The 19,337-nt window shown below is 50.3% G+C and overlaps 1 protein-coding gene across 1 annotated transcript in view; it reads right to left on the bottom strand.

The window, feature by feature from the left end:
• Positions 1-19,337, bottom strand: part of Cacna1s (calcium voltage-gated channel subunit alpha1 S) — a 70,236-nt gene that overhangs the window by 3,057 nt on the left and 47,842 nt on the right. Inside the window, 16 exon segments of the mRNA NM_053873.1 lie at positions 358-608; positions 1,238-1,366; positions 2,983-3,107; positions 3,378-3,479; positions 4,288-4,390; positions 5,424-5,520; positions 9,007-9,134; positions 10,041-10,200; positions 10,727-10,818; positions 11,332-11,397; positions 11,600-11,728; positions 12,551-12,607; positions 15,594-15,677; positions 16,434-16,544; positions 18,748-18,906; positions 19,067-19,268. Coding sequence (NP_446325.1) covers positions 358-608; positions 1,238-1,366; positions 2,983-3,107; positions 3,378-3,479; positions 4,288-4,390; positions 5,424-5,520; positions 9,007-9,134; positions 10,041-10,200; positions 10,727-10,818; positions 11,332-11,397; positions 11,600-11,728; positions 12,551-12,607; positions 15,594-15,677; positions 16,434-16,544; positions 18,748-18,906; positions 19,067-19,268 — 1,995 coding nt within the window.

The following is a 19,337-nucleotide window of genomic DNA, read 5'->3' as shown; positions in this document are numbered from 1 at the left end:
AGCAATGGAAGTCTAAGATGGAGAAACCGACCGTATCATTCAGAGTTCCCTTTAGCGTGTGCTGCTTCTGAGGCTCTTTCTTAAACTGTATTGTGTAACCAACACATTTCCGTGCCTCCCTTCCGAGAAAGCACAGAATTGACTTGGGTTTGTGGCCAATGTTGACAAGAGACTGCCTGCCCCCTGCTGGCCAAAGACACCCTTTCAGTCCAGGTTTGCCTCTTGGGTTAGGGATGTAGAGTGGTCCCCAAGGGCACACAGCAAACAAAGGACATCATACAAATTCCAGGATGCCTCCTTCCCTCTCAAACATATCTCAGAACTCATATGCCTGTGGCTGGCAGTTACCACTGTTACCTGGAAAACACTGGGCTGTTTCTATGGCTGCTGTTGCCATAGGCAACATTGGCATTGGCGTTGTTGGTATTGGCACGAGCAAGAGGGTGGGTGCCTGGGTTCTGAGGGAAGTCCTCCAAAAAGACTGGTGACTCCAGCTCTTCCATCTCCATTTCGGCAAATTGGAGGGGTCTTTGGTTAGCCATGACAGGGGGCAGAGAGTTGGTCCTTTCCAGGAAGTTGTCCACTTGACCAAACAGGCCTCCAGTTCTCTAGGGGAAAGGGGTAGAGTGAGGAGGCAATGACTGGGTCTGAGGATATGGAATTCCTTGGGGTTGGGCAGTTGGCTGACAACCTGGGGAGAACAAGCAATCTAAAGGCCAGAAGAGAACAGACTGAAAGACGATACTAGAATACAGTCCACCCTCAGCAAGGTCTGACAGGACAGACCTAAGGAACCATACAGGTAGCACACATATGGAAACATGGCACACTGAATTGGGAGTCTGCCAAACTGTGTTCTAGCTCCCCTCTAATCGAGTGATATTGGACATTGCATATCATCTATTTGGGCCACCATCTCACAAAATCCAATGGATTTTAATGGGGTGTCCATGAAGAATCATCAAGATCCCATGGCTTCCAACTCTCCACAGGACTTAGAAGCAGGACTAGTCTGAATGGGAGGGGATCCTTGGGCAATGAAATTAGATGTATGGAAGGGTGCATCATATTTAATACTTTTGGGCCATAGATTCTGAGTCCCGAAAGATATGGGTGGCAAGGTGTAAGTGGTAACTTCAGATCCCAGATCCGTCTCCCCTGCCGCCCGGCTCTAGGCTTCCTCTCTCTTGCTACCTGCTGTGCCTAGTCCCTAGAAGTGACCATGGCCCTCACTCACCCGGAATATCCCCTCCTCCATGGCAGCCTCTACCATGGCCCTCTCCAGCTCCTCCTCCGCCGTCAGGTCTCCAGAGATGGCTCGGTGGATCTCAGGAGCTGCCTCTTCCTCTATGGTCCGCAATCCAGCCTAGGGGTGGTAAAGTGTTGGGGTGATCTTGCAGCTCAGGAGTGGAGACCAGAAAGGCTTTCCCTGGCCCCACCTGTTTTGAATCCCTGAGCCTATAGCTCTCCTGAAACATGTTCTCCATCCTGGACCAACATCACAGGGTGATGAGATCCTACAGTCCTGCTCTGGCATGGAGGGGACAATTTGCCTTCTGAAAAGTTTCTAAGGGCTTTTCTGTAATTGTGTAGGTAAAGACTGTGTATCCTTCCCACTCAAGCCTCTCAGTGGAGAAATCTTTTTATTGATATGTGTTTTCTAGCCCATGAAACTTTATATTACAAGCAATAAAACAAATCAAAATGAATACCACCCTATAATTTTCAAAGAGGATACAGGATCATGTCTATAATGTTCCTACCTAAAATGTACATTTTCTGTCTTACATGAGGACATGTCATACCAACCTAGACTGAGGGATAGCTGGCCTGTGACTTCAAAAGGGTCAAGGTCATGTTAAGGAAAGATGGCCAGGTAATTGACTCCAGAAAGCAAGATACCAAGGCAAGATGCTGTGCAAGCAAGGTGTATGATCCTGAGCTGTATTCTTTTCTGTAATGGACATCACTGAGGTGAGGAGTGGAGGGTGCTATGTATCAACACTAACTTCCTTTCAGTGGTTGTATTTATGACTATTTGGGAAAATTATGTAGGGCAAGGTCAAATTTTCTAGAAATGTACACTAAAGTATTCTGAGCTGATGGGGTGTCATGTGAATTATACTTAAATGGTTCATGCCAAAATTTGCAAATGTGTAAAAGATAAAGTTATTTCAAAACCACAAAGGCAATTCAAATACATTATTGAACATGCAGCCCAAATATGTGTGTTTATGTGTGTTGTTGTAGTAGTTTTTAAAGATTTATTTATTTTAACTTTATATGTATGGGTGCTTTGCCTGCATATTATGTCTGTGTACCATGTGTGTGCAGTGCTTGTAGAAGCCAGAAGAGAGCATCAGATCTTGTGGAACTGGAGTTACAGATGGCTGTTAGCTGCCCTGTGGGTGCAGGAAATTGAATGCATGAGTCATCTCTCTACCTCTACATGTCTGCTTTTGAATTTTTAAATCATGTGCATTACAGATGAAGAAAGAGGATGAGGAGGAGGGGGAGGAGGAAGGGGAGGAAGAAGAGGAAGAAGAGGAGGAAGAAGAGGAAAAGGAGGAAGAGGAGGAGGAGGAGGAGGAGGAGGAGGAGGAGGAGGAGGAGGAGGAGGAGGAGGAGGAGGAGGAAGAAATAAAAAGTCCCATAAGACAAAATGTAAAGGTTTAAACATTCTTCTCTTCCCAGTAGAGCAGACCTGGGGGTGGGGGTTCTGCTTTCTTTGGAGACCACTGCTCCAGCAGTCTCCTATTCAAGGAAATCATTTTTCCCCATCCGGTCACTCAGAGATGAGGAACTCCTAGACCTTCTCCTGAGGCCAAACACTCTCCATCATGGACCAACCTAAATTATCTCCTCATTCCACTCATCTGGGATCCCTTCTCTTTGCTTCTATCCCTGACTGTTGGTGAGGGACCAAGAGAGGGGCTTGGGACAGCAGGGACGTCCCTTGGAACCCGTCTAGGTTGGACTTACCTGTATCTGAACTGTGTCCTTTTTGGGTCGATACCCATAATATTCCTCCTGGCGCTTCATGAACTTCCGAAAGTGCTCCTGGATGAGGAATGTGGCATAGAACTTCCCCACTGTCACCTCGTCATCTGTAGAGAGCCAAAAGAGAGGTAATGAAGGCCAGTGGGAGACTCACTTCAGAAGAGGGATCTGGGGTCAGCAGCCTGGGCCATTCAGCCCATCCTGCTGAGGTGTGAGTGGGCAACTTTCACACTGAGTTAGTTGTTTCTGTTACATGCACGTGGCATCCGCCTATGGTATTAATGGTATCTAGATGTCAGGTTCTTAACGGGCTTCTTGAAGAAGCTTCTCGACCTTTATATATCTGTCCTAGATTGTTCTCTCACAGGAGTACCCACCTCCTATTGGAGGGATGACTTGGTCCAGGAGCTTCATGCTGGTTCTCTTCCAGATCTTCTTGATGATGGCTCTCAGCTCCTCATTGGCTTGTTCAAAATTGCCTGGGGTGAGGGTTGAGGGTGAGAAAGGTAAGAGGGGCCCAAAGCGGCTGAACTTGAAAAAGCCTTAGGGAGCAGACATTTCTTCAGCACACCCTGCTCAGTGTTCTTTTGCGGTAGCTGCTGCACACGGACAATGGGATGAGGGCATGGGCAACCCAATGCTTGGACCTTGTACTTACTTTCCATGTAGGTTGTTGCCTCCCATTCTCTCTGTAAAAATTCCAAGTCCCTACATACTCCAGTCTGTCCTGTGGTCCTCAAGCAATCCTCTTGCTTCTCTAACTTGCTCCTTCCTGAATCCTGGTTTCCTTCTTGTCATCTCAGGTACCCTACCCATAGCTGCCCATAACTGCTAAATCATTGGCCCAAGTAAAGGGATGGCCTTAAAGCCTCTGGAACCCTGACTGAGGACTCAGGAAACAGCACCTTGACCTCAACCCTACTTTGTCCCCTGTTCCCACTATGTGTGTATTTCTGATTTGGGGGACTATAGGTTTAGGGGAGTCAAGTGTGGGCTCTCACACCTGCACATGACTGAGTCCTACTTCTGTCCCACCTGGAGTCACTCAAGGGCGGGGGACCCCATCCCTGAGTGAACACTGTCATGCCTCTGGCCATGACACAGCTGAGGAATATGTGACACAATCTTATGACCTTTCCGAGTGGAGCAGCCTCGGCCTCTCTGCGAGATCTGAAGGACACGATAGTTGGTGACTGTGGCCTGGGTTTCTTCTGCTTCTGTTCACACTACTGGGAATCTGTGCAAGGATCCACCCTCCCAGAGAAAAGGGGCAGAGAAGTCCCTCACCTTCTGTCTTGATCTTGAGGGCTGTGCGTACCAGGGCGAAGAGTGTGGCATTGAAGGTGACTGTGCCATCACTATTCAGGGGCATGTTCATGCCCACCAGCCTCTGTATGGGGAGAGGTAGGGGGCTCGGTGATGCACTGGGATGAAGCACAACTCATTAAGTCACCCTTACCTGGTGTGGGATAGGAGGGATGGCTGTAAGGACTGGGGTGGGGGCTGATTGGCACATGTCTGTGAGACTTGAGGTCAACAGGGCGGGACTTGAAGACTGCTGTAGTTAAGATCTGGAGCGTCTGCCAAGGCCCACGTGTTAAAGGTTTGGACCCTAGACTGGTGCTGGGAGGTGGTAGCAACTATAAGGGGTGGACATAGAGGGAAGTTAGGGGGGACTGAGGGGCAGGCTTTTCTCTCCCTTCATCTGGGCTATGAAACGAGTGGTTTTGCTCCACCATGGCCCCTACCATGACATGTTACACCTATCACCCATAACCAGAGGCCTAAATGCAACGCTTCATCTCTGGATTCAAACCCTCAAGTTGAGAACTGAAACAATCCTTTTCTCTCTTTAAAGTGGTTTGTCTCAGGTCTTTGTTAGGGTGGTGGCCAGCTGACTGACATAGCAACCCTGGAAACCGCTGCTGTGAAACGTCTCCTCTTATCGGGTGTTCTCTCTCTCTCTCTCTCTCTCTCTCTCTCTCTCTCTCTCTTTCTCTCTCTCATCTCCCAGCCCCACAGCAGCACCTGCTGAACTTCCCAGAGCCACAGCTGCTTAGCCCGGAAGCTAAGCAGGTGGGTGGGGCATAGATGTGGTTCTTAACCATCGCAGAAAGGATTGGGGGTGAGAAGGCTAAGACACCCCTCTCCCAAAGAGCCAGGAATCATGTCAGTATATCACAGGTACAACACAGAGCGAGGGGATCAGGGAGTAGCTAGAGGGGAAGCCACATGTGAAGAGGGCGTGACGGAGAGAGATAACCAGAAAACGGGTTTCAGGCTGGATCTGAAGTCGGAGGAGACGCAGGAGGGATTTTGGAAGCATCTCTGAGGTTCAGGGGTCCTTGGCCATGGCTATCCCTCTGCGTCATTAGCAGGATGTTTCAGCATGGTTAGTCAAGGATTATCCTGGAAGATGTTACCTTACATGCTACCCTGTGTGGGCAGAACTTCCCAAAGCCCAGAGGGGGCTGGATCCTCCTCAGCAGGGTCACCACGTCCAGGTGCTTGATCCTGCCCCTGTGGGAGGACACAGAGACACGTACTCCAGGGATGTTACTCAGAGCACCTCTGTTTCTAACTCAGAGAGTAGACAAAGAGGGAAGGGAGCCAGGGGCCCAGGAATATTTCCTAGCTTTTAATCCTGTTTAAAAGGCCTAGCAATTTTAAATCTATATTATTAGTAAAAAAATGTATTAATGTAAATTCCATACAATGTACTTTGATCATCTGCACTCCTGCCCCTGCCTCCCCCAAACCTTCTCACGCTGTACCCCTGCATACCCCAAAAGAAGAGACGGGGTTTGTGTTCGTGGGCGCTCACCACGAGTGGGGCTCTCTATGTATTGTGCAGATACACGCTCTCTTTCATGGATTTATCCTCTAGGGCACGGGGTCTGGATTTCATTTCCTCCCATGATAAGGCATTCCTTAAGTTTTGGTCAAGCTGAAGGGGGGAGGGGCTCTTGGGTTGTATTGTGTACATAGATCAAGGGAGTAGCGACAATCTACTCCAGAGACTACCCCAGAGCTGGGAACACTACGGCAGTGCAACCATGAGCTCTGGGATAGGCACAAAACATAGCAACCAGGACCATTACCAGGGCACTGCCAGTAGGAGAGGGTTGCCCTAAGAACACTCGTTTGGGGGGTTTATGAACCACCTCGTCCTCACAGCTGGCTGTGAATGACATTTTCTTCTTGGGAGCACAAAGGTTCTTGTGCTCACAGATAAGCCCCAGAAAACCAGGAATGTTAAATACACAAGGTGTTCTTTTCAATGAAAACAAAAATGTGCAACCTATTTCTGCCCAGAAAGTTGGGACTGTGGTGCTTAACAGCTTGGGTAACCCCTGTTGTCTATAGAGCCAGGTCATACCCACTCCCCCAGGCTCCCACACCAGAACCAGAGCTTGCCAATAGTCTAGATGACCTTTGCACTATTTGTATGTCCAGGGAACCCCCAAACTCCTACGAGCAGAACCAGAGGTAGTTAATAATGTAGGTACCTGTATGACACCAGGTCCTCCCCGTCGGCCCTTAGATAATACACGCAGCCTGTCTGTAGAACTCACTTTCAGGGATCAAGGGACATGTCCTCTGAGAAGAGCTTTGATGTAATTATGTCTTACTGTGCACATGGGATTACGTTACACCAGGAAACTCTTCTTCCCAAATTGTACTTTGCTTAAATATGCCTAAAATAAACTGCCCAGTGTCAGACTCTAAAGTTAGAACCAGCACTGCCTGCTGAGTCGCGAACAGGATTCCCTTCTTGCCTCACATGGATTGTGAAGCTGATGGCCGTGGCGTTTGCAGACCCCATACTGTCTATAAACTAAATGCTGCGTGAGACAGACAGACATGCATGCATGCAAACACACAGACAGACACACAGACACACACACACACAGACACAGACAGACAGACACACAGACACACACAGACACACAGACACAGACAGACACACACACAGACACACAGACACAGACAGACACACACACACAGACAGACACACACAGACACACACACACAGACAGACACACACACAGACACACAGACACACACACACACAGACACACACACAGACAGACACACACACAGACAGACACACACACAGACACACACACAGACACACAGACACACACACACAGACACACACACACACAGACACAAACAGACACACACACAGACACAGACACACACACAGACACACACACACAGACACACAGATACAGACAGACACACACACAGACACAAACAGACACACACACAGACAAACAGACACACACACAGACACATACACAGACACACACACAGACAGACACACACACACAGACACACAGACACACAGATACAGACAGACACACACAGACACACAGACACAGACAGACACACACACAGATACAGACAGACACACACAGACACACAGACACAGACAGACACACACACAGACACACACACAAACAGACACACACACACACACAGACACACAGATACAGACAGACACACACACAGACACAAACAGACACACACACAGACAAACAGACACACACACAGACACATACACAGACACACAGATACAGACACACACAGAGACTCACACACAGACACAGAAACACACACACACACACACACATACACTCTCACACACACTTGGAATTGAGCCCCCAGAGTCTCTCACATGACAGGCAAGTATTCTATCACTGAGCCACAGCCCAGTTAAGAGTATGCAATAGCAATAGAAGCAAAGAGAGATGGCTCAGTGGTTAAGAGCACTGACTGCTCTTCCAGAGGTCCTGAGTTCAAATCCCAGCAACCACATGGTGGCTCACAACCATCTGTAATGGGATCTGATGTCCTCTTCTGGTGTGTCTGAAGGCAGCTACAGTGTACTCATATACATAAAATAAACAAATCTTTAAAAAATGGTTGTGTGTGTGTGTGTGTGTTCTGTCTGTCTGCATGAGTGAATACCTTGTGTGTTCAGGTACCTATGGAAATCAGGAGGTGACAGATCCCTTGGAGCTGGGGTTACAGTGTGAATCATTGGATCTGGATAATGGGTCTTCTTCCTGAGCCACCTCTCCAGCCCCTAGGTGGGTTTTTGTTCTTTTATTTTATGTGTAGATTGTTTTGCCTGTGTACATGTCTATGCACCACATGTATTAAGTATCAGAGTTCAGAACAGGGTGTTAGATCCCCTAGAACTGGAGTTACAGGCAGTTGTGAGCTGCCCTATGGGGGCTGGAAATTAAACCTGGGTCCTCTGGAAGAGCAGCAAACACTCTTAACCTCTGAGCCAGCTCTCCAACTCTCGACCCCCAGAAGTTTTTACTGTCCCTGTTGGAAGCATTTTAGAGAGCAGTTGCCAAGAACTCTGGACAGACTTGCCTTGAATCTTGGTATCCTCACTTACTGTGTGACTCAGGACAGTTTAATCTCTCTACACCTCAGTTTGCTCATTTTTGAGACTGGAATGACTAGAGGATCTGCACCATCTTGTTAGAAGACTCAGAGGAGCCAACATACATCGTGCTGGGGAACATTCAGTAAATGTGATCTTACCACTTTTTCTATAAGAGGACTAGGAAAATGCCTCCCATGTTTTGAGGTGCAGGCAGATGGCCCAGGGATCAGGCTAACAGCAGTGGGGACTCTCACTCAGACAGTCTGAGTGTGGCCTGGGACTCTGCATTGGAATCAGCCTCCAATACAGCTGGTAAGTGGAGCCCACGGTGAGCAGCCAGGCCCTGTGTGCCTGTGATGTACTGAGATCTCAGTCCTCACTCCTGAATACTAAGTGACCAACTAGAAGCTGGGCGACCCCCTTCCTCAGAAAATTAGGGAGTTACACTTTGGAGGGGTCCCTTCGAGTTTTGAGACATGCTGTTTCCCAGACTGGAACCTTGGGCAGATTAAGGGAGAAGAGAGAGACTCTAGAGGAGACGCTAGGGTGGAAGAGTGGGCAGTTTGGTAGGCACCCAGCACCGCGCAAAGACTCACTTAGCCTCCGGGTCGTACTCAGCCCAGATGGCCTTGAACTCATCCAGGTGGTGAGGGCCCAGAATGGACCAGTCCCTTGTGAGGTAGTCAAAGTTGTCCATGATGACAGCCACAAAGAGGTTGATGATCTGCAAAAAGACAGGGGCTCCCACAGCACAGGCAGGGGATGCAGGGACCGGTGTCAGGGTGGGGGTGGGGAACAGGACAGACTGGGCTGGGTCTCCTCCCTCCATCCAGTCCTCCAGCACACACCACGTGCTGTTCCACACACAAGGCTGAGCCCTGCCTCTGTTCCTGCCCAGGGTGCGCTCTGGTACTGGTGATCATTTGTTAAAACTGGACTAGGGCACCCTTTGGGAGCGATTCTGGTCTCTCAGAGCTACTCTGCCTCTCCTGGGCATGACTGACGCCCCTCTCACTTCTCCAGTCTACACTGGGGGGGGGGGTCCTTTGAATTGTCATGCGTGCTCAGACATGAACTCACTCCATCAGAGCCAGGACTAGGTCTTGTTCATGTTTCTTCCCCCTGCACCTGGCCATGTGCAGGGGTAACCATACATTTAAAGGTTTGGGGTGAATATGCGGAATAAAAAGGAGCACCAGCCTAAGGGGCCCAGTGGACACCTTCCTTATGGACAGCCCGGCTGTCTCCAAAGGATTTGATGCTATTTCTGACCCTAGCTAGGTTCTCTTTGGACACTCAGTTTAGAGTCTCGGTGGTCTTCTGACGCAACATCTCTCTGTGCTGAGGAAGAGTTAGTGTTAAATGTCTCTATGGGGGAGGACCTCCCTCTTAAGTGCCTCATCGCCGTCCTCCTGATTGTAAACTCCATATGTAATGTGTCTAGTATATATTTAAGGACATCATACGCGCAGTGAAAAATGTCTCGTGACACATTTGGAGCAAGAAAGAAAAAAAGAGCCCACAAAATAAAGACACCCCAAAAGGTCAGAACAAGGGACAGTCTAACGAGAGTTTCCAGTCCCCCTCACCCCTCAAGCCCCGCCCTGGCCAGAGCCTGCAGACGTCTCACCAGGAAGGCGCAGAGCATGTAGAAGCTGATGAAGTAGTAGTAGGCAAAGTTGGTGCCACACGCGTACTCCTCCCCCGGTGCGTAGTCAGACTCCGGGTCGCAGCGTTTCCCGTAGCTGCAGGCCAGCAGGATCTCCTGCCAGGCTTCCCCTGTGGCACACCTGAGCAGAGGAGAGACACCGCTGGCCTGTGCACGTTTGCCAGGTCCTCTGGGTGAAAGGGACCAGGCTGCTCCCCGAGGTAGGATCCCCATAAGCTTGGTCACAGTGTCCCCCTCTTTGCTGTATTCCCTCTGTTCCAACCCCAACCCTCACCCCCACCCCTCCACCTTTTCAAAATGCAGGACTAAAGTAGCGCTGAGCTATACAGAAAAGCTTTCTTGGACTGTGTGTTGGGGACTTTTACCCAAAATCAGAACCATGGCAGAAGTAAATGTCATAGATCAATGTCAAGGGTCGCTGAGGTCTCATGGGTCATTTGACCTTTGAACTCTGCTTCAGTGGGATGATGAATAGGCAGCGTTCTGGAACTCAGGAGGAATTCAGCGCCAAACATCAATGCATGGTTTTCGTAACGGTGACAGCAGGACATTACGCCAGGTAGGGACCTCTCCAGTACAGGGCCTATGTGGGACAGCACTGCCTGGACTGCAGAGGAGAACCCAGTGAAGCCAAGGGGCTCTCGTACCTGAAGAGCAGCAGCACAGCTTGTGGGAAAGTCTGGAAGTTGTTGTTCCGGTTTATTTGCGTCCCGTCCACCATGGCGATCTTCCCGAACATCTGCAAAGCACAGGCAACCAGGATGACAAGCGTTTCCTCAGCTCGTCTCCTGACACGTCTCCTGCTTGACCTGTTTCCCACCCTGACCCTTATTTCTTTTCAACGCCTTTCACTCCAGGCCACCTCAGATCTGAAGCCAGACACATTGGATTCCTTTCTAGGTCATGTAACGTTCTTCCTCTCAAACCAGAGGCCGGGCAGACAATTTCTCTCCAGCAAGCACTAAGTTACTCAAGATCTGGGGAGGGATTCTGGGGGAAGGCCTCTAGCTAAGGCCTTAGAGACCTCTGATACCCTTCATGTGCTATGGTCTCTCCTGGGCCACACCCTGGCTCCTAACACCAGAGCTTCTGGGTCTCAGTTCTACTTCCTCTGTTATTGGAACTGCTGCCAAGTGGAAGGCAGAGAAAGCCCAACTTTCAGTTGCACGTTGTTAGGTCTTTCTGGGTCCACAGATGCACCCTCTAGCTTGCCTAAGACTCATGGTTTGACCCGAGCCCCTGCGCCTCTCACCTGCATGCCGATGACAGCGTAGATGAAGAAGAGCATGACGATCAGCAAAGCCACATACGGCAGGGCCTGTGCGGAGAGGAGGCAGCAACAGTTAAGTTTTCCACCTGCCTGCTCTGCAGCCCACAGAACCACAGCCCTCGGTCCTGTAGCCTGGGCCTCCCTCCGCTCTCCAGGAACCTGCCTGGCTCTGCGACCTTGGGATCCCACCCTGGGCTAGTGGCATTTCCGGGTCCGTTTCCAGGACCCCTGGCCTGTTAGGCACTCGTACCTGGAAGGACTTGATGAACGTCCAGAGCAGGGTGCGCACACCCTCCGCCCGGCTCAGCAGCTTGATCAGTCGCATGACTCGGAACAGGCGGAAGAAGGCACTGGAGATGCGGGCGCTCTCATCTGGGTCCTGTGGGGCAGTAGCCCCAGAGGTCAGTCTGGGGTGGCACTCGGGGATAAGGGTCAGGGCAGGCAGGAAATGCAGTGCACTTGCGCATTGTGTGTGTGTGTGTGTGTGTGTGTGTGTAAAATGCCCATAGCAGGAGGAGAGTTCCAGACCCACTTCAGAGCCCTGATTGTCTCATAGCCTTGGACTACCCTGGGATTCAGGGCTCTGGGGTCACGTGTCTCAAGATGGTTGAGTGTGGCGTCCAAGCTATGCAGTAAGCCCGTGCTTGGGAACAGAGCAGGGATTCTTCCTGGGGTGAAGCTGCAGCATGGCCCACCTCTGGCTTTCTGTTCATCTCTCCTCCGTAAACTGTCACAAAGCTAAGAATCTGGTGGCCTGTAATGTCTGCCAGAAGTGTCCAGTATTGAGCTGTTTGCCACACTCTCAGTGCGGTCACTCCCACCTGCCCCACGCTACTCTTGAGTGTTGTAAATTAGGCAAACTTCTGCCCTGGCCAGCTCTTGTTCTGTTCCTTAGGTGGCAGCTTTGGCCCTGTTCCCTGGGCCTGCTAAACTGTCATGGAGGTCTGGTGACAGACAGTGCTTTCATAGAGAGAGAGAGCACGGGGAGAATCTCAACCCATTTCTCTAAGGAAGCCATTACATCCATGCATATCCCACCACAGAGCCCCCTCCCCCACTTCTACCCAAAGCCCAACCCTCACTGGGCCTGCTCTAAGGAAAGGAGTCCTGACTTCTGGGGCCACCCCATGCGATCCATGCAGCCAGCTCGGCATGCAAGCTGCAGGGCAGGGTTGAACAGGCTCATGCAGCCTGAAATTACAACGTTCCCGCAGCCTCCACCCAGGCAATATAGTCCCCCGCTGGAGGCCAGCAAAGTCTGTGGAGAAAAGAGACGAGGGGAGAGAGACACATGGGGTAGGGGGAGGTGAAGAGAGCTGTCAGAAAGAACGGACACAAGGAGAGTTAAAGAGAGAAAAAGACAGGCAAAGGATGGAGACCTGGCGTGGTCGCAGTCAGGGGTGGAGAGGGGCAAGAGACCTGGGCAAGGGAACACGAGGGGTGGGGAGACTGGACAGAGACAGGTCCCATCTCGTCTTTGAGAGGTGTCTGTGGGTGGCAAGGTCTTGCTTCTCCCTGGGTCTGGGTTATGTGGTTCAGGGGACATCCTGGCAGAGGGCATACTGGAAAATATCTCATCGTTATAAGTAGATTCTTCCTCGTGCCCTGTAACCAGAGCGGTTGCCCTCACAGAGGTCCACTTTCCAGGGGCAAAGTGGGTGGGGGTGGGGGAGACTAGAGACCCCTCCTCCCATCAGATATTCCCTGACTCAGGACTGGAGCTAGGATTGAGGGCTCAGATCTCAGTAGCCTGGCTCCTTAAGAGCGCATGGTTGGGTGTATGGGAGTGGCTATCTTTTCCCTGGCTACCGTTTTGAGCTGCCAGTCTTCTAGAGCCCTGGGTTAGTGAAGGAAGTAAGTCACTGGATTCCCATGTGCCTGCAGATAGACCGGTCCCAGCAATCAGGCTCCCTGTACCACTGGCCTCAATCTTGGCTCATGTCAGATTCATGTAGAGAATCGTGCTGTACACAGGCCACGGCTGGGACCCACCCAGCCCATGAAACCAGTGATTACGGAACATGACCTGGCTTCAGAGGCTCCAGTGCACACCGGGAGAGTCTTCTGGGTGGCCGGATGACAAACACGTCCTTTACCTGTACAGCCTGACCAGTAGCCACTTATTGCAACAAAAATCAAATAAAACCGGACACTAGCTGTTCAGTGACATCAGCCACATTTCCAAGGACCAGGAGGAGCATGTGACAGGGTGGCGGGGGACTGGCAGTGAAGTTCTGACTGACAGGAAAGGCCTTTCCCTAGTTTGTGTGTCGGGAACGTAAATCAGTCTCAACGTATCAAACGCATGTTCTCGGTAAGGGAGATTTCCCATTTCTGAAAACCAAGGAAAGACATGGCAGGCTCTACGGCCAGGAGAACAGCTCTGGCATGTGGGCCTTAGGCTTGGGGAAGGAACTGTTTGAATCGGGGCTATTTATTCTCATGATTCAGTGTTCTCTCTTCTGGCTGTTTGTGACAAGTGGGGCTCTCAGACCACAAATAAATGTTTTCCTGGCAAACGCTGAGCACGGATGGAAATGCACACTACACATCCCCCTGCCCCCCTCCAACGTTTGCCCAGAGCCCACCCCCTATCAGCCCTCAGCAGATGGAGCTGTCTGTCACCATCCTGTGAGGAGGTGAGCAGGGTTCCCAGGATCCTCCCCTAGTACAACAGACAGTTGGTGTGGCAGCCAAGTCCCCAGAAGGTGCCATTTCCCCCAGGGCTGAGCTTTTGGAGTCTCAGCCTAGGGCCCCTTCCTCACAGACTAAGGCTTTTCTCAGCTGGGCCCTCTCTCAGCCATCTCCTGGCTCAATATCTGTCTCTCCCACCAACTCGGGGCTCTGGCCCAGGAGGTAGGAAGTTCAGAAGAGGCCCATCCTGAGTCCCCTGCCTTGACTGAGCTAACCCTTAGGATCCCACTATTCCCAGTCAGAGCGGCTTAGACAGATAAATGTTCTTCTCTGTCTCTTCCCCTGGCTTCCTCGCTGGCCTAGCTTCAGGGTGTGGCTCAGTGATGACCCAAGGGGACCATGTCTTTTGCTTTATACCTCTGATCTTTGGGATTCCTCTTCTAGCCTCCTCTCTCTCTCCTTTTGCTCAACCTTCAAAATACATCCCAGGAGACCGATCTCGCCATCCCTACAACCAAATCCCTTTTCTGCCATTCAGACCACTGGGAGCTCTTCCTGACTGCTGTCCCTGGTCAGCCCTGGCCCCTCTCTGCACAAGCTCAACAGGGCAGCCCCAGCGATCCCATCAGAACTAATGTCTGATAGTGTTTACACCTTCCAAAGGGTCCTTCACTCTCTCAGAATAGAATCCAATGTGTCATTATGGCCTTCACGAAGATCTGACCACAGTGTTCAGTGTTCAGTGTTCATATCTTTGTTCCTGGTTCCAGCTGCATAGCCCTCCTGCTGTTCTCTGCTCCTCTCACAGGCCCTCTGCATACTCTCCTTTCACTCTACAGCAGTATCTCCCATGGCTGCATGACTCACCCCTGCCTTATTCCCATCTTGGCTCCACTATGCTCTTGATACCCCCTTACCCTCCTTGTCTTCTCATAGCCCAGCAGCAATATTTACTGTCTGCTGCCCCCTACAAGGTTGTTTCCCCACTCTGCCTCCAGTACCCACAGCTACACAAGGGAAGCACAGGCTGGTATTTAGTAGGTGCTTAATAAGTGCAAATGGCTGAATCCCTAGAGAAAAGCTACCTTTTCCATCCTTAGATTAACATCTCAAAAGTCGAGATTTAACCCTTCCCTGGCTTGTTCAAAATCTTTGGTGATTTTCAACAGGTGAGTGCACGCATGAATTCCACACTCTCCCCAGCCATGCTCAGACCCCTTCTCTCTTCTGCCGGTCCATCTGGATCTCCTGAGTCACCCCAGCATGTCTGACTTCTGTTCATCCTCTCCCACATATCTCCAGAAGATTCCCTCCCTTGGACTTGGTACCCTCTTCAACTCCCCCGCCACCTCTTACGTCTTCCTTAACTTAGCCCCTCATGACCTCTGCTTGCCGCTCTAGTTCTTGATTTCTGCTGTGTGGGCAAACCCACATCAGTCTGGCACACCAGGCATCATTCTGCTCTGGAGGGTACCGATTCTCGAAGGCAGAAGCCTTATCCCATTCTAACCCCGGGCTACCATGTTATTCTTGCCATGGGTACTCCATAAAGATGTGCAGGGAGAACAAGAGCCCTACCCCAGTGAGGGCCCTGCCCATCCCGTACTCACATCGATCTCACTCAGGATAACGTCAATGATGCTGCCAATGACGATTAGAAAGTCAAACACGTTCCAGGGGTCTCCAAAATAGCCCTGGGAAGGAAGGTCATGGGAGAGCAAGGGCTTAGCTGTGGGTGAAAGCAGCTGTGACAGGCAGCGGGGATGGGAGGCACCCATCAAGCTTCTGGGCAGACCAGGGTTCCAGCATCCCAACATCCCAACTTCCTAATCCTCTCTGATTTCTCATTCTCATCCTCTGAACTACGGCCTCAACCTTCCTCATGATGCCACCCTATAATACAGTTCCTTATGCTGTGGTGACCCCCAATCATAAAATTATTTTGTTTCAGCTTCATAGCTGTAATTTTGCTGCCGTTGTGAATCATAATGTAAAAATCAGATATGTGACCCCCAAAGGGGTTGAGATCCACAAGTTGAGAGCTGCTGTTCTGGAGCATCTCGTGGTTAAGAGGCTGGTTGAGAGCTTAGTCTAGAACTTTCACCTCCAGAGCCCCACTTAAAATTTCTGTCCAGAGTTTGACAGAACAGAACACAATTGGATTAAGGTGGAACCGTGGGAATAGATTTGGGAGCCTAAGAAACAAAACAAGATCTTCTCCTAGCTTGAGGCTTGAGCTCCAGACACAGAGAGGAAGGCATGGAATGTGAGTGGGTTCACCGATGCAGTGGCGAGCATCTGTCTAAGGCCAGCATTCTGGAGGTCTCACTAGGCCTGCCTACGACAGGAGGCTTAGCATAGGCATGAGCAGCCTGAGAGCAGAAGGCGGAAGGGCTTCAGGTAGGAGGGAAAAGTCGCTCCTGTTTTGTCCCCATGGCCCAGTCACTTACCCTGGGCTTGAAAGCTATGAGCTTGAGGATCATCTCCAGGGTGAAGATGATGGTGAAAGCCACATTGAGGATGTCCGAGATGTGGTTCATCTGTTCCGACTGGTTGTAATGCTAAAGAGGCAACATGGGTGAGGTAGGCCAGGAGGGCGAGGCTTACCAGCTACAGATCACAATCCCAGATCCATCCTCGCCACGGGCCAGCTCCCACAGCCTTTGGGCCCACTTTTCACCTGCTTTATCTCAGCAAGATAGGAGATTAGTAATCTCTTGACTTCTACCAGACGCAAGGATACCTTTCATACCTGTTCCATCCATAATAGGCAGTGGTAGAGGGGAGCATGGAGGTTCAACAAACACAAGTCTGACCAAGTATGGCTCAGGGCTACAAGTATCATTTATATATTGGCCCTGAATGACCAAAACTGAGTTTCCTAGGCAGGGCTTAACATAGTCATTATGGTACAGGATTGAAGAGAAGACCCTGGGATTCTGGGGTTGACATCTATGTGGTGGGAAACAAAGCTAGCTTAGATTCCTATATACCAGTTGCCCCAGTGTGGTGGTTTGAATATGCTTGGCCCAGTGACTGGCACTATTGAGAGGTATGACTTTGTTGGAGTATGTGTAGCCTTGTTGGAGTAGGTGTGGCTTTGTTGGAGTAGGTGTAGCCTTGTTGGAGTAGGTGTGGCTTTGTTGGAGTAGGTGTGGCTTTGTTGGAGTAGGTGTAGCCTTGTTGGAGTAGGTGTGGCTTTGTTGGAGTAGGTGTGGCTTTGTTGGAGTAGGTGTGGCCTTAGAGGAAATGTGTCACTTGTAGGGGTGGGCTTTGGGGTCCTATGCTCAGGCTCCACCCAATGTGGAGTTCCAGTCTCTTGCTGCTGCCTTTGGATCAGGATGCAGAACTCCCGCTCCTCCAGCACCATGTCTGCCTGGATGCTGCCAGCCTCCCACCATGATGATAATGGACTGAACCTCTGAAACTGTAAGTCAGCCTCAATTAAATGTTTTTCACTATAAGAGTTGCCTTGGTCATGGTGTCTTTTCATATCAATAAAACCCTAACTAAGACACGCGGTGATGGGATGGAGAGACCCTTCAATCAACAGCCTTGGCTTTTGTGACTGCTGCTATGGACCACCTAAGACCCTCATTCTTTTTGCTGGTAAAATCCCACCAGCTTCTACATAACCTTCCCAGTTAGGAGAAAAAGGCTTACTAACTGCCCTATCCCTCAGCAGTGGGGCCGTGTCTGCTGCCTGACTCAGTCCCAGAGAAACCACTGCTTATATTCTTCTACATGACCAGTATCTGTAACTCAGGGAGTCTCCTCCCATGATTCCACAAACCTACAAGGTGTGGTCTTCTCACTGTGCCATCGTTTTAATGTGAAATATCACCTATAGTCTCATGATTTGAACACTTGGTCTCCAGACTGTGGTTTGAGAGGAAGTAGGTCAGTGGACTGTCATAGACCTTGAGGTTTATAGCAAAGCCTTGCTTCCCACCCAATCTCTGCTTCCTGTCCTGCTGAGCTGGAAGCAGCTGATGTGTTCCCACCTCCATGTAGCAGCCCGCCATTGTGCCTTTCCTGTATCCCTTGCAACCATGAGCCAAAATAAACTGCTCCTTCCTTAAATGTTTCGTATGAGGTTACAGTTATGAGAAAAGCAACCAATGTATACCGAGTATGTCTTGGGCCCCTAGGAGCTGGGTGCCTATCTGTGATGTTGTATTATATAGAGTTTAAGGGACCAGATGTTTAGTTAAAGCATTATAACAATGCTATCAACTATGATATGATCTACAAGAGGTTGCTCTTTTCCTAAGAGGGACACGTGTCTTGGGATAAGTGTAGAAACCTACTTTTCTTGGGATGGGAAATGAGTTTTGTTTTGTTTTATTTTCAGAGCTGGGGACCAAACTCAGGGCCTTGCGCTTGCTAGGCAAGCGCTTTACCACTAAGCTAAATCCCCAACCCCTGGAAATGAGTTTTTAAATAACTCAGTCATCCTTATTTGCAACAGTGTTCTGCTCTGCTCAGAATACAGAGGACATGTGTTCAGTTCCCCGCACATTTCCTCTCCTGAAGCAGTCATCTCCTGTTTGAAGAACTGCCATGCCATCTCTCTGGAGGCTTGAATCAGCTCCTTAACATAAGCCATAAGGGACGTGGCCGGGATTAGTTCACCCCTGGGTCCTGCAGGTGGCATGCAGCCGGTGTTCTAGAGATGCCTAGTAGAGTGACCTGGGGACTTCTCTATGTCCCTGGCCTGCCCAGGCACTAGGTCTTACTATGGCCATTCCCCTGTCTCCTTACCTGCATGCCTAGGCAGATAGTGTTGAGCATGATGAGAGCAAACATCAGGTATTCAAAGTAGGAGGAAGTGACGACATACCACACCTGATACTGGTATGGGTTTTTGGGGATGTAACACCTCAGCGGGCGGGCCTTCAGGGCATACTGCACACATTGGCGCTAGGACACAAGAAAAAAAAAACAACATAGGTCAGTACCGGTGTGAATTGCTTCAGGTTGGAGACAAATGAGATACATAGACTAGGACTGGATCTCAATGGAGGCTCTCTTCCCAGGCCTGTGGGGCTCTGCTTTCCAGCTCTAGCAGGGGGCTCAGTACCTGGTTCTTGTCCAGCTCACAGTTCTTATACTCAGTCTCCCCCTGCTCCTGGAAGGTGACGATGACGAAGCCCACAAAGATGTTCATCATGAAGAAGGCGATGAGAATGATGTAGATGATGAAGAAGATGGCCATCTCCACTCGGTTGTTGTAGACGGGGCCTGTGTCCTCCTCATTGGAGTCTATGGCCTTGTACAGTAGCCTTGGGGGGTGGGCAGAGAGGAGAGAGTAAACATCCAAGCAATGGGAGAGGAGGCAGAACCAGTCTAGG

This window comes from Rattus norvegicus, chromosome 13 (assembly GCF_036323735.1).
Source record: "Rattus norvegicus strain BN/NHsdMcwi chromosome 13, GRCr8, whole genome shotgun sequence".
NCBI lineage: Eukaryota > Metazoa > Chordata > Mammalia > Rodentia > Muridae > Rattus > Rattus norvegicus.
This window is presented reverse-complemented; position numbering and strand designations above follow the sequence as displayed.